The 16,421-nt window shown below is 37.7% G+C and overlaps 1 protein-coding gene across 1 annotated transcript in view; it reads left to right on the plus strand.

The window, feature by feature from the left end:
* The window catches only part of PRKN (parkin RBR E3 ubiquitin protein ligase), an 800,965-nt gene that overhangs the window by 676,268 nt on the left and 108,276 nt on the right, over positions 1-16,421 (plus strand). Inside the window, exon 9 of the mRNA XM_030022007.1 lies at positions 8,412-8,561. Within this exon, the coding sequence (XP_029877867.1) occupies positions 8,412-8,561 (150 nt within the window). The remainder of the gene's footprint in view (positions 1-8,411; positions 8,562-16,421) is intronic.

Raw genomic sequence — 16,421 nt, forward strand, 5'->3', positions numbered from 1 at the left:
GCATAACGGATGCAGTCCAACCTGCTGGCTAAGTGCTTCACTTCCTAGGTACCTGAGATACACTCAGGATTGGGATGAAAGATTTATTAACTGGGGAGCTATTGAAAAATAGCACAGTATAAGAAAGTTACTCTCCTGCAGTAGTCATTTACCCTGTCAGGCTGGCTGTCTCTGCAAGTAAATGCAAATGGTTCTACAAGTGGTGATAGTGCAAGCTGCTTACAAAAATATGTTAAAGATGCACTAAATATGGGCTCTGTCCAAATGCAGTGGAAGGCAGGTAATTCAACAAGCCAGTGCCAGAGACAGCAGAGAGAACACTTCAATTCAGACCTAAACACTACAATACACCAACATAGCAAGATGACTTGCAGTGAACTGTTATGGAGTCTCCCTAATGACTCTCTGAGAAAGTTCCCTCTTCTCCCCAAAGTGATAAAAAAAGTCCTGTTTAATTGTTTAAATGGAATATTGTGATTCATGAATAAAATAGCAGCTACATCTGAAGGCTGGAAGGGAAAACAAATAACTCAAGAGCAAGCAAACTGCTGCTATACCTGAGTGCCCCCAACAGGTCACAGCACAGAAGAAGCAGATGACACGCTAGTGGCAGGGAAAGAAGCTGCTAAGTAATGTATAGCTGTGCTTCTCTGCTATATCATCTGCTCTGACAACTTTGCAGAATGTATTGGCCAGTTTCTTGATATTTTGACAGGGTAATGATCAATTTTAACAGATCTCTCCTATCAGCTGCTACTGCAACTCATATCACTGCTCACTTTTTCTTTAGAAATGTTGTGGGCGTTTACATCCCTGGAATCTGAGCAAGCCTGAATGGGGGCACTCCTCTTCTCCGCACCCGCCCCCCCCCACACACACACATTTCCTTGCTAGTTGGGGAAAACTCATGCAAAGGAATATCCCGTTTTGAAAATCTGCAGATGCACATCCCCATGCTGTTCAACGGTGGTGTGGGCCTGTGCTAGGTTTTACTGTGAGCTGTAACTTTAGGAGATATGGAAATCTAGGATTAAAAAAACATTGTGGACAGAAATCATTTAACATTAATTGAGGTTTTAAAGGAATTTGTATACAATATATGTGTGTGGCAAGGGAAACGTCCTTTTGATTTTTTTTTTTTTTTTGCTTGCAATACCTGCTAGAGGAATTTTTTTTCAAGTATATGCTACAGAATATTAATGTAAAGTCAGTCTTAAACTAATTGATATGTATTTACCCATTCAGGCAAAAGTAATGTCATGTGACAATTCTAATTAATCAGCTGAGTTTAGTGCAGGAAACTGTCAAATATGATCAACAAAGTGCTTCTGAAGTATTTGTGGGTCAAGATTTTTTGATAACTACACTTGGAAAAAATGCAAGTTACCTCTTGATAATTCACATGCAGTTAAAAAAAAAAGAATAAATTTTCACTGAATAATTTCTCCAGTTCATAATTACTAAACCAAAGCTATTTTGTTAGTATTCTCAAATATATATCTTTACAAGTATACTTCCTTACAGCTCTGTGATTTCCTACCCAGCCTCCTGGCTTCAGCTGCTGCCCAATGTGAGTGATACCTACACGCATCTCTCGGTTTCTTCCATTTTTCTGTTTAATATCTGATTTCTGTCCATCTCATTTGGCTCACCTTTTGGATTTGTCATCACCATGCCATCACTCTCTCTCTAAAATTGAGCTACTGCATTTAACTCCTGATCCTCTTTACACCACCTTTTTTTTATAGCTGGAACTACCCAACAAACTTTACAGTCTTGCAATTTTATATGATCAGTGATGTGCATCTCTTTTCTTCCAGCGCTATATCTGCTTTGAATGTCTCCTAACCACCTTCTTCCCTCACTTCAGAGGTAATTGAAATCCATGTGAGTTCCTCAGCTTTGTCTCTCCCAGATTATCAGAACTTTATTCTGAGTTCTTGTCATAGACAGGGCATCTCTACTTTCTTACTTCTTTTTTAACTTGTTGTCTGTGCACTAGACAAGTAAAAGTAATTTATTTTTGGTTCAAGAGCTGAAATAAAAAATGGGGAGAAAGAAAGGAGAATGTACTTGTGATCAAACCTAATTTAAAGTATTTTTTTTTCCTGTCAAAACCAAAAAATATGTCATTTTGTGTAGGACCCAAATTTCCATTTGTTTACTTGTCTGTAACAACTATCAATGAAAAACTTGAGTGCTCCTTAAAATAGAGGAATTCTCTTCCGTCCAGCTTTTATTAAATTCAGAGAGAAGATTTGAACCCCAGTGTTCAGAGTCTCAGGTGGATGTAGAAGATGGGACTTCTTCCATCCCTTGGATGACTTTGATCTGCTTTCATGGAATATGTATGTATTCATTCTCATGACCTGATAATTGGAATTCCTGGGAGCCGGTATCTACTTCAGTGAATCTCAGTTGCACAGTTTGCAACAGCATCAACTGAAAAGGTTTCCTTGCATCAGTTACAGCCTTGGTGGTTGTTACTTGCAGGGGAGAAATGAATGTGGATTCGAGCTCCACAAGGGTCGGAAGGAACTGGATGTTTATCTCCAGCATTCAGTCTATTCAGGCTGATCCCACAAATACCTGCTGGAAGATCACAAACTTCCAAGAGTTTGTAAATACAGTGCCAAGCCATACACTGTGCTTAGTACACTTTCTTCATTGCATCCTATTGCCTCTCATATATTCAGTTTGATTTCCAATACAAACCTGCTCCAGTGTCCTCTCTTCTCAGTATTCTTTATTTTCTATTTTCATATTCCTCACCTTGTGCTTTCTTTCATATCATTCTGCAAACTGCAGTCTTTCCTTTCTTTCCCCCTCTCCAGTTTAATTTCATCCATGAATTGTGTTGCATTGGTCCAGTCAGGGGTTTCTTATCTAAATATTTTCTTGAGACTGCCTTACCCAATTTTCCATGACTCTCCAAAGTCAGGCAAATTCCAGCCCTCTAGAAGGTGGTTCTCTTTCTGGCCTCCTTTGTGATGCTCCTGTGGGAACAAGAAGGAGCTGATGCTCTGAACTTGCTCTTCCTCTCCTACCACTGGCCAGCAGAGGAGCCCAGTAACTCAAGAAAAATAAAGTAAGGGTGCACCATGGAGAGCCATGTCAGTCCATCTTTTTTTAATCTATACTTTAGATGACACTTTTGTAAGTATTTTTACTAGTCCAATGAGTGCTAAGAGGTTTGTACTTGAAGTTGCCTAATTAAATTATGGAACTAATTCTTTTTTTTTTTTTTTTGTATGTGTATAATACGTATAAATAAAGTGCTTAGTCTACATTATGGACTAACAGCCTCCACAATCTAATTTTGAAACACACAGATGGTTATTTGATTTATAGGAGCGGTAAAAACAATCTGACTCCAGAAAGTAGATTTTCTTTCCTCTGAGACCGTTACATGCAGTTAAAAGAAACAAGTAATTGAATTACCTTTCAGAGATTAGAAATTTTGGCTTTACATCTACTGCTAAACTTTTGTCCAAAGTTCCCTGCGAGGCTACTACTGAGCAGATGCTTTTAGGTGTGAGGAAAAAAGGGAAAATAAAGAAAACTGTGCCCAAAGTGTAAAAGCAAAATTAAAATAGCATTAGGCACATGTGCTGTGGCAGGGGACATTGGAATAGATGATTTTTTAAGGTCCCTTCCAACCCAAACCATTCTATGATTCTATAATATTGAAGCATAACTTGCAAATTAAAAAACACGTCAAGGAATCACTGTGTTCACAAAGTATATTTTGCAAGAGTTTTTTGCATCCAGGTGCATTTCAGTTTTGTCTTAGTATCTGAATCTCAATGTAACTGAAAAGACTGCAATCCATAGTTAAACCTGTTTTATTCCTGTGTCAGCCCAATGATTTCATTCATATTACCCTTTATTTATAACATCAGATGATTGAACTTCCACTGGTTGAAAACCTGGCACCGTTCTAAGACCCAAGGAAAACCATCCCAATCTGGAAAGTGGGGAGCACGGAATAAATGGTTACAATTATCCAGCTTCCGTGTCTATGTCATACTATAATTTATAATCATTTATAAAAATATTTCTAAAGGCCCTGACAACTCTTTTTGAGCAAAGATTGCATGAACAAACTTCATGATATGGTTGAAATATCATAAGTAGAGCTGGGAATTTTTTCCACTCAACATTTTATTCCATGAAAACTATAGATTTGGGTCAATTGGAACAATTCACACAGTGAGGGGAAAGTTCACAACAGGATGCAGTTTTCAGAGACAAAAAAATTAGCATGTTTTGTGACTACCTTATTCATATACCTTTAGCTGTTTTAGCACCAGTGATTTGGAGTAAATCATATTTTTAAAGACCCTTTCTTTCCAAATAAGCATTGAAATATATGGTTCTATGGTGAATCCAGCAACTATTTACCTACCTCTATTTCTGAGGCCCGTATTACAGTAGCATATAAATGCCTGACATGCTTTGCTCAAAAGCTGATTTCTAGCAGCAGTAGACAGCCAATGATTTCTGTGTAATTTTATGCACCTCATTACCATAGTATTTGATGTCCTCATGACTATTAATGGATTTTGCCTCTTAACACTACAGTGAAATCAGCAAGTATCATTCTCCCTCTTTACAAATGGGGAACTGATGAGAAGCATAGATTAAGTGACTTACGTGAAAACCACAGGAAGGCTGTGCTACTGCCAGGAATTGAAATCAGGTGCCATGAATGCCAGTTCAGTCAAGTTTCCCATATATTAAACTTTGTAAGGGCTTTTTCCTAAAAATAATTGGAGATATTTTTCCTACTTGTGCACACAGAACCCTTTTACATATGATGAGTGCATCTCTAAATAGGAGGTACATTGATAATAATTGAGTAATAGATATTGTGAAACATTTTGAATGTATGGAAGAGCTAGATTCATCTTTTAATGACAACTCTTTATGTATTAGATATCTAGCCTAAGTTAGTTGTCTCAGCTTCAGCTACAGCACTTCCACAGGGTGATTCGTCCCATCTATCATAGACATCACATGTAGGTCAGGATAAATTCCCTGCTTGGGATCTTGTTTCTTCTCATTCAATATATTTGGAACCTGTATGAGTTGTTTAGGTTAGATGTTTAATTTTTGAAGAGCTAAAATTGTGTGAGGTGTTTCATAGTCTAAGCTGTTTAGGTACCTAAACCTTGATTTGAAAAAAAACTTAGGCCAGGTGACTTAGGATCAGAATTATTGGAACTGAAGCACCTGTTGTGGGACTCACATAATTTCAGGTGTCAATATCTAGCAAATTGTCTGATGTCTCTTCATAGATAATAGTACAGGGTACTCTAGGGCTCAGTTCTTCTCATGCTAATGTACAAAACTAAAAAAGAAAAGATGAATTGCATCCTCTCTCTCCTGTTAATTATAAAAGGAGCCTAAGCAACCAGTGCAACTATAAGCATCATCACTGTGGAAATCCAGACTAAATTAAATGAATCCTACTTTAAATCTCCAGTTAAGAATAAGAGGCAAAGTAAACCAGTGGTGGTTATCTGCTGGAATATCCTTAAATATCTCATCCAGACATGATCAAAAATACATCATGGGCTCCAAAGACATTTAAGGGCTTTTGAAAATTGACTTGCTTTAAGCATGTTGATTGCATCAGTCCTGTGTGATATGTATGGCTGCATTATATAGGAGAAAATGTCTCTAATAGACATAATTTGTCACCATATGCAAATAGTTAATTAATAATTCATGACTAAGTGTTTTGGTTCTTTAGAAGCCTTTTATAAATGCACCCTTAATGTAAAGTGAGACGTTTTGTTTCAGGTCGCTGAATATAGGATATAAATCTGCGTATGTTATGTATGATTCTGTTATGGCAGCAAACATGTAGATGTTCTGCTACTACATGTTTTAGTTGGTTGTTGGGTTTTAAGTGAGCTAGTGTACAGGTACAAGGAAAAAGAAATTGGAAAATGACATCTTATAAATATATCTGGACTTCGAAGGTAGAAAACAGGCTGGTAACTAGATGTCAAGATGTGCAAATGCATTTAGTAGGATCTTTCCTGTCTTCAAATTGATCATTTTTTTGGCTTTTATAGTGTGAAAATCACTGATGAGAGTGCTATACTGATTTGGCATGAGTCCTGTGCTGAACCGGTATAAAATGTCAAATTTGTTGGACAGAATACGGCTTTGTCCACCTTGCCAGTAGGTGGACTGGACATTTCCTTTCTGTAACTTTCTGTAACAAGACAGGTTGATTCCTATCTTACCTATCTTTCATTTTTGTGTATCAAATAAAAAAAAGGAGAGGAGACATGAGGAATCTTTCCATGCCCTTTTATGCTAAGCTAATGACTGGAAAGCATATCCTTTTTTTCAGCTGAGAATTTATAATGGAAATGCTGACAGAATCTCAGCTACAGTGTCACTGGTGTTTGCCTCTGTAATGAGAAGCTGCTAACAATCCCACATCCAGCACAATGTTCCCTTTTAATGGGGTAAGACAATCACCATCCTCACCTTCAGGTCCAGACTCTGCCCTGAAGAAAAATTAGGTCAGCAGAGAGTTTTGCAGCTGTGGTTACCCACATTTCTGTTCAAGGCCAGTAGAACGATTCAGAGCACTCAGCATGTATTTAGTGCAAGGATCACAAACTTTACAGAAAATTGATAGTCCAACATTGAATATTTATGCCATTATTCTAGGTTCGAGCATAATAATAACATAGAAAAACACCAGTTGACTTGTTGAGCCCTCGCACTCGAGGAGATTTTGCAGACATGTCTTCTACATTTCTCAAAATACTGTTATTTTCCAGATCCAAGATCCTTAATTCAGGATTTCTGGCTGTTGTTCATACACTAAGTGATATTTTGAAGGCTTTCTCTCCTTTTAGATTTTGCTTTTCTTTTGTGAGGAAGTTTGTTTGGATTTTTTTGTTAATTGAAAAAAGTGGATAGTTTCAGTTTAGTAATTTTTTTTCTATGATGCAACACTTTTGTGTTTATATATTATAGTGTTTTAAGAAGTCACATACTGTTTTTAAAAAGCCAGTGTAACAAGACATGTTATGGCAACATTTGCAGAAGAATCTTCTTAAACATACCCAGATAATATGCAGTGGAGCCCCTGTCTTTGTAATTTAAAATTCTTTGTATACTTTGTTTATGAGGTTTTTGTCCTAATGCTTCAGTTTTCCTTGTGGGATTTCTTTGGAGAGGGGTGCGGATTGGAGAAAGAATTTTTTGTTTGTTACCCCCAAAAAAAGGGAACAAGATTTTCATGAGCAGTTATGGGATAAAAGTTTATGAAGCACTAAATACTGTTGTGAGTGCTGTAACATAAAGCTCTGTTTTGTTCCTTTAGCACACCATAAAGCCATTCTGCTCGCAGAGAAAATTCATACTACTCCCTTCCTCTTTGGCCTTTTGGATTTTCCTGTTTTCTTTGGGGCTGTTAGGACCAAATGCTTTCATTTATTTCACTCCACAGTAGACCAGATTTATAGGCAAATCTGAAGCCTGGTTTACAATGGTTATATAGCCACTAGTGTGGAACTGCACCAACACAGAACCCTCGAGTGGATGTGATTTACATGTACGCAGCATGATTTGTACTTGCTCAGCTTATCTCTGGCTGAAAGCAGGGTAAGTTAGACCAGGGAAAGTTATTACAATGGCATCAGTCATTTTAGAGTGGGCATTTTTGTCAGTGAGGATACGCTGAGCGTGTTATTTAATATTGCTGTGTGTCAGTGTCTCCATCATTAAAATGGAGGCACTTCCATAGCCTTTTAGGCTATCAGGGTGGAACTAGATGAAAACTGCAAAAACGAAGACAATTTCCTGGGAGACCCTGGAAAAAAACTACACCTAACATTGAAATAAATGTATATCAGAGAATTATTTTGCCAATCAGTTTAATGAAAGTTATTTTGAAAATAAAGTTGGCTGGGCAATTTTTAGAACCCTTTAGCTCTAAAACATTATACTGTACTTCTAGCTATAGATCCTTGAGGTTTTTTGTGAGTTTCTTTCCAATCTGGGTACAGCATTTATCAGTATCTGTTGTTGGACTATATTTATGATGTTTACAATAATTTTTATAGCAATATAAGAGTTCTTGAGGTTACTTATAGAACGAGTCTGCTGTTTTCTTGATTTTAATACCCACACAATTTTCTGGTGGTGAAAATGATAGCTGCAAGTCAGAAAACGATGCGTATGATGTGAGTTGGAGCGGAGTGACACCCCATTTAACAACAGTGCAAAGTTTTAGACTTTTGACAAATAACCCGAAATTAGCATGTGAGACATTAGGATGGTTTACTTGATTATGTGGGATAGATTCAAGCTCAGAGTTTGTGGGGGTTTTTTTGTGTGTGCTGTTAGAAGTTTAACACCAGTCTGTTGTATTGTAGTACAACCGTTACCAGCGCTATGGGGCCGAGGAATGCGTGCTGCAGATGGGAGGAGTGCTGTGCCCAACTCCTGGCTGTGGAGCGGGTTTGCTTCCTGAACCCGGAGTGAGGAAAATTGTATGTGAACCGGGCAACGGAATGGGCTGTGGGGTAAGAACAAACATTTTCCTCCTAGTGGTGTGGGAAACAATTGATATTGTACGACGTTAGACTAAGGGGGGGGAGATGCTTTTTCCTTTTCTATCAGTGACTCTGAATTGCCCTTCATACCAGAGTGGGGTACTGTAGCTCAATAAACAATTTAAATATAGTACTGGCTTAGGAATGATGACTTCATCTTGTAGACTATGTCCATTCCAGAATTCTTTGCTTTATTTGGTTTAAGAAGTTGCTGAGTAGTTACCGTAAGAAATTGAACTATGCAAATGACAATCCAAATGTGCTTAGACATTCTTCTCCCAGCACTCAGCAAAAACGAACAGGATCTTGAGAAAACCATTCATTATTATATTAACACCAACTTTCTTTATAAATCATAGAAAAAGGAGAGAGAGAGAATGACCAGTCTGTGATACTGCAGTGACATTGCTTATGCATGTTAAGATACATGATTAAAAGAAATATAGAAATATTTTTGTTTTCTATAAAAATTGCTTTTAAGCAGAGGGAATGTACAATTAATGGTGGATTTCTGGAAAACAAAAACAGATGACACTTGAAAATGTTTTTGCTAAGAGGTCAGATCATATGGATCAGTGATTTTTTTGGCAGTAGAAAAAAACAGATACTTTACAAGAATCAAGCTTTGGGGGAAATATGTAGAGAGAAATCTATATATAAAAGAACCTATTAAATGTTAGATCAGAGTGACTAACTGATGTTTGTACTAAGTGACTCTTTCTGTGGTTAGTATTATTACTGCATTCAATGCAGGCTATGAGAGAAGAGAAAATATCTATATTTATAAAATATTGTCATGCTCTTGCTGTTGTCTTTCTTGTGGAAAATGCACTTTTTATTGCAGTTTTGATGTTGCCCAAACTGATACCATAGAAGAATAATAGTTTGCCGAACTAGGAAGTCACAGTAACTTGTCTTCTATGAGTAGGTTAGCATCTGTCGACCTTGGTAAAACTTCCTATCTGTCCATGCAGTGGTGCATGTAAAACAGAGTACTCCCCAGACTCGCTGAGCAGACATAGGGCTATAAAATAAAGCAGAAGGTGGGAAAGTAATAAGAAACAAGACTGAGTAAACAAAAAGAAATGCCTCTGGATTAACTATTAGGGATTGGTTAAAAAAGATAAAATCACAAATAATTTTTACTCTGCTGTCTGCCTTGAAGCGATGAAAATCAAACTGTGTTTTGCAGCTTCATTCATCATCATTCTGAATCTGCAAATGCCCTGTAAATAAAGTGTAGATAGCATAAAGGATTATGTATTGCCTGGTTTAGCAAACTGCTCTGTTTCCTTTTATGGACTCTGTGCTGTGCTTGCTAGCGACCAGAACTGCAGCCTTGAGTTTAACCTCACGCTTTGTTTTGAATTATGTGACGTCTTGAACATCGGGGGTTACATTTCACTGAGGCTGAAATGAGAACCAAGAGGCTGGTCTGTAAGCCAGATTTTGGTAACATTAAGGCCCTTCCTCAGAATCTATAATAGAACAGGGTGAAAATGCATGTCTTTGAATCTTTCTTTGCACCCTGACAAATGATAAGCTCAAGGAAGACTTGTCACAGAAGATTTCCTGTGGTGGGGGTCCTAGCACTGAAGTCAGATGCCTGTGAGAAAGCTGGCTGAAGGTAAGGATCTGCCTGCAAGGACACCACGACAGTTAGGAAAGCCATTTATTTCTACTCTGTTTTCTGTAGTAACTTTGATTGTTTTCTATTCAGAAAGTTAAACTATGGTGGGTTTTTTCCCAGACAAAACCTGGCCTTTTTTAGTGTGAAGGCCTTCCACTCTTCTTTATGGAATCCAGGAACATCCACTTCAGAGTTCTGGGTTCCCTCACGAGTGTACACAATGATTTACAAGCTCAAAGAAAGGCCCAAGATGAAGAACATCCCTTTTGTCCATCCAAATAAAGGTACCAAAAGATGCCTTGCAATACTTACCTGTACAGTTTAGGTTAGAGACACGTTCCTTGTTGAAGATGGTAAGCAAAGAAATAAAGAAGGCAACGTGAATCTGGAGATTCTTTATGAATGTCTGTGTCATCCTTTAAGCTATGCTTTAGGTATGTAGAGTCTCTTTTGGGGTATTTGAACCTCTGTCTTTGGGTAAAGTTCAGAGTTGATAACATCTTGCTAACAGCAGAAGTTACATCTAACATCAACGGTCTGTTATTCACCCAAAAGCCCTTGTGGAGAAATAGTTGTCTACTGCACAGAACTGATTTGTCAGGTCTGAACTGCAGCATAAGGGTAGCTAACAACTGTCAAGTAGATGAGGATTTTGATTAACTAATGAGATGGATCAAGGGAGGGAGCAGGGGTAGGTTTTCAAGAGAAAGTCAAGACAGTCAATGAAAAGGGTTTTCGGCAGCTGTTTTAGAAAAGGAGTGGCAGGAGAAACCAAATAGAGAATAAGCTGGTATCCTGGTTTCAGCTGAGATGGAGTTAATTGTCTTTCTAGTAGCTGGTACGGTGCTATGCTTTGAGTTCAGTATGTGAAGAATGTTGATAACACTGATGTTTTCAGTTGTTGCTAAGTAATGTTTAGTCTAAAGTCAAGGATTTTCCAGCTTCTGATGCCCAGCCAGCGAGAAAGCTGGAGGGGCACAGGAAGCTGGCACAGGACACAGCCAGGGCACCTGACCCAAAGTGGCCAACGGGGTATTCCATACCATGGGACGTCCCATCTAGTGTATAAACTGGGGGGAGTGGGGGCGGGGGATCGCCGCTCAGGGACTAACTGGGCATCGATCGGCAGGTGGTGAGCAATTGCATTGTGCATCACTTGTATATTCCAATCCCTTTATTATTACTATTTTCATGTTATTAGTGTTATCATTATCATTATTAGTTTCTTCTTTTCTGTTCTATTAAACTGTTCTTATCTCAACCCACGAGTTTTGCTTCTTTTTCCCAATTTTCTCCCCCATCCCACTGGGTGGTGGGGGGAAGTGAGTGAGCGGCTGCGTGGTGCTGAGTTGCCAACTGAGGTTAAACCATGACAGCTGGCCACAAGGGACTGAAGCAAAATAAATATTCCATTATTCAGAGAGAAAACTGTGTGAGGCAATCGCAAACATGTAAGGACTCCAACCAAATCTGAAAGAGCATTGAAAAATGAACAGGTAACTGAGCCAGGCTAGGATACAGAGATTTTTCCTTCCTCAGTTTCTTTCTCTGGTATGTCAAATGAGGAACTACAATCTCTTTTTGCAAAGTCATTGCCGCCGGTGTCAAAGCTTAATGTGAGTTTCCAAGAGAGTGCTCTTAATTTGCTAAAAGGGCCTTTGGGAAGGTTAAAGATGGTGGATTTTGCTTTGTCTCGGGAAATTTGGAAACAGCGATATGTGGGGACCAGAAACAGCCTTGGTAAATATCTAGACAGAACTGTACCAAAAAGGTGAGGAGAGAGGTTTAAATTTAAGCATCCCCATATGTACCCTCTGCAGTTAGGCACTGCTATCTGTTCAGGCTTTCAGGCAAAGAAATAGAATAAGAAGAGAGATTTATTTTGACTTGAAAAGTAGCATGCAGATATCTTTTTAATGATTATGGATAGTCCTCACCCAAAGCCATGTTGTGGTACCACTGACTGACCTCACTCTTGCCTAATCTTTCATTTTTTTTATCATTAGCCATAAACATATTAATTGATTTACCAAGATATGACCATTATACACTGTTGTTCTACCTTCATTACTATGCATCAGACCTGTGTTACTAACTTTTATTGCTCAGATATAAAATTTTGACATATTTAATATGAGAAAACAGCAACAAAACATAGAAGACAGTACATATTGTACCAGCTGGCCTGCATACAGGAGAAGCTGTGGTAATCAAGGCATACAAAAGCTCTATGAATAAAACATTTTTGTCTTGCTTTATATTATACTGGCATATTATTTCCTACATATTAAAGAAAAGTTTGAAGTTAAAAGCAGGTTAGAATAGATCTTCAAAAGGGACTATACTACTTGTTTATTAAAAAGTATGCCTTGGTTTCTACACATCCAGCTCATCTGTCTTGCAAAACATCCCCTGTCAATATCTTCCAGTGGGATGATAACTGACTAATGCATGACTGCATCGTAGCCCTTGCTCCATGACAGTATAGACATTTTGCAGCATGCAATATCAGTTGACCTATCCCTTGGAATGGGGTGACATGGGAGATCAGGGATAGTGGAGGTAGAGCCTCTGTTGGTCTTTGCCCCTTGAGTTTACTCATTCCCAGCATAGTCTATATAAGCAAGAACAAGAATGTATTTCCAGAGATCCTCTGTTTGATAATCTCTTGCTAGGCGACCTGACTCCCGAAGATTCATGGAGGTCCTGAGACCACTCTAAACTATCCTAAGGTCTGGGCGACAATTTAAATGGTCTTAGGAACAAGCTGTCATAATTGATGGTTTTGTGGCCCTTGATTTGGATCCCCTGATGTGAAACTCCCCAAGTGAGTACTCAACCTTAGTGTATTAAATGTGCAACGATAAAGGAAGTTTTATAGCCTTGCAAAGGGAGCACAAAACTGGGGGTTATTTCACCTCTTTTAAACCTTATTTACTGTTCTGTAAGCATAATGCCATTGAAGAACATCAAGATTTCGCTAAAGATGTGTTCCCTTCTAGGACAGGTGAAATTTTAAAGCTGCAGACTGCAAGAGGTCCCTGAAAAATCAATAGATATAAATACCATGTCTTCCTTATAAATAGAATTCCTATGCTGTTGTATTACATAGAACAAAATCCCTAAGGCAATTTCACTCTTCCCAGCAATTTTTTCCCATTGATTTCTTCTTGCCTTCTTCTTCCATGGCTAAGGAAGCACACGTCAAAAGCAATTACAGCATATTTGTAGAGTTAATAATTGTCTGCCTTTTCAGAAAGCTTAATAGAATAGAGGACACTATAAAATAGTTACATGAGAAGTGCACTACACATTCCTGTTGTCTCCAAAACTCTTTTTGGTCGTTCATTATCTCCTGTTCATGCATTTCCTAGCATACATGTTACATCTTTGGTCATGTCTTTATTACGCACAATAATATGCATGTAGGTAAACCCTGAATAATTGAGAAAAATATTTTGGTTTGAGATGACAAATCTGAATTATAAAAATTCCAAGCAACAAGTTCCTATTCACTTAATTTTCATAATTCAAATGATGATTTTGTTAGTTGGGTGTGTCCTTCTAAACTTCTCAAGTGGGATTGTTTATTTTAGGGTTTTATATCTTGGTTGGAGTGCTATGTGACTGCACCTATGCTCCCTCTAGAACCTGAACTAGCTTGCAAATACTGTTTCAGAACTATTTCGTGTATATGAAAGTGTAAGAGTACCCAGTCTAGAAGTGAAAAGCAGTTTCTACATCTGGCAGTTGTAAGTCTTCTGTTGTAAAGTTCAGCTCTAATGCAATGTATTCTCATGATCAGCATGTACTTTCGTTGTGCAATTTATATCCCTCTTGTGTCTGGTTTTGGCACATTATTCCATATATATTGCCTCATCAAAATGTTTGGAAGTCTGACTAACCTAAAAGATTTTCACACAGAGATGTAGGTATAAATGTTTTGCTCAAGACATGTGCTTCGCTTCTTCATTAGCAGTACCACAAAAATCTTGAATGTATGCAAAGAGAAAATAGGCAGCTTTTAAAATACTTCAGGATATAAAGATAGTCGAGATGAGTAGTGGTAATTCAAGACAATCTGTGAAGATACTTGCACTGAAAAAATCTTTTTAATTTTATAATCAGATGAATAAAAGGTCATGGGTGAAGAAGGGCTGTATGCACAACGATCTGAAATTTTGTCTCAGTTTTAAGATGGGAATGAAAGTTGAAGCAGGAGCAGAAATAAGAGGCTCCAAGGTTTTCGAAAACAGAGGAATAATTCAGAAAAGAAAGGACCTTGAGACCTTTATGTCATTTGCAAAACACTAAAACAGAAATAAGAGCTAGCTGCTATCTAGTACCCATAGTAAAATTGAAGGGTTATTCTTTGTTATCACATTTCAGGTATTTGTCCTTGTTCCATATGTCATTAAATTTTTGCTTTTAAGAAAATTCACCAGAAAGGTATTACCATGGATAAGGTAATAGCTGAAGATATTGCCGAGATTAAGAAACCAACTCACAGCACGAGTGTTTCATAATATTTTATAGGGAGTTTTTTCAAGGGGAATGAAAATGAGACCAACATTTTCTATTATTGCTAAATGCTGAGTTGCTAGTATTGCGCCACAAGCTCTAAGCAGTAATCATGTATTGCTTTCTTCTATTGAGTGGGCACTCTAGCCTTTAGAAAGTGGAATTCCATCTTGTTGACACATTATGCTTCAGTAGCTAAGCAAGTTGTTTCATTGCTAAAATATGACAGGCTTTCTCAGGCTGACCAAAATTCTTTTTGGATTTGTAAGGGTTTTCTGGTAATGTTTTACATGGTTTAAAATGAACTGTAAAAACACAGGGCTTTTCAAGATGTGGTAGAATGTTGATGTTTTAATAAAACATTTACCCCAGAATAGCACTGTACAATTAACAAGCTATGTATTGCTGTCAAGGTGCATTATTTCCATTGCCCGTATCTTGCAGTGCTGCAATTCATTGATCTGGTGACTGATATGAAACTCAGCTGTCAGCAGTGAGTGGATAAAGCAATCTAGAGAATGTTTCCATTATTAATAACATGGATCACATTAGTTCATAGGACTAGCAAAAGCAAAACAAATACTTTTTATACGGAGAACAAATCAATTACTTGTGCTTGGTTCAATAGGTAGAAGAATAACTGCTTTTTCCTTTACATCCCAAATCAGGAAGAACTAGCTAGTAAAATAAAGTTAGAAAACAACATGTGAGTCTCTTCAGCTCTAACTGAGCTAGAACTGAAACGTCATTAGTTTTCTCTGCTAGATGTCCAGAATATTATGGGATGTCTCATATTATGTGATCAAATTCTTTATCCCTTAATTTATGTAGGGTATAGCTTTTCCCTGATTTCTGCATCATGCAGGCATCTGGAAAATGGCTGTTGTACATGCACATTGCAAATTTTATATTGAATGTGCAGTGTCTTCAGTGTTTTGGCCTGATTTATTATTCTGTGGCTTACCTAGTAGTTCACAATTTAAAATCTGTCATATGTGTTCTGAGAAAGAAGGAGCAAGGAGGTAGAGAAAGGAGGTAGTTACCTGATAAAGGGCTGGAGGCGGCTGGTCTCTGTAATCTGGCATGAGAACACAGATAGCAGAATAACGCTCTATTTGAGTCAAGGAAATTGTATTAGAGAAAACTAGGATAAAATCAAGTTCTTGCTTGTAAAGATAAGTCAAAACTGGACACACGGACCTAGGAACTAGAGAGGATAAAACTGGTCTCTCTGAATGTAAACCAGCTCAGACTGAGATTTGTAAATGAATGTTTTGCAGAAGAGAAATGGTCCCAATTTTATCAATTTGTCTGTGAAAAGGGAATGAGCTAAAATTTTAAATTGAGGGCTGAGGTAAAATAGGAGTTGGGTTTAAAATCACATTAGTAGTTGATTTTAGCATTTATCAACTAAATGTTAGTCCTTGTAAACTGCTAGACCAAACAGTCCCCTGGAAAGGTGCTAGGGATTTTCATATAGAGATACCAAACACCCGACTTACTTTGTCACTCATTCAATATTCAGATTCCAGAGCTGAAGCTACCTGGGCTTCAAACTTCTTCACCTGTAGAAAGAGAAGAACAACATTTTACAGTAGAAGAAATGCAAAAAAGTGCACAATTTAAAATATCCACAGCCTACTGTAAATTGATTTTAGTACATAGACTTGGAAAAACAG

The sequence above is a fragment of the Aquila chrysaetos genome, chromosome 8, assembly GCF_900496995.4.
Source record: "Aquila chrysaetos chrysaetos chromosome 8, bAquChr1.4, whole genome shotgun sequence".
Classification (NCBI taxonomy): Eukaryota; Metazoa; Chordata; class Aves; order Accipitriformes; family Accipitridae; genus Aquila; species Aquila chrysaetos.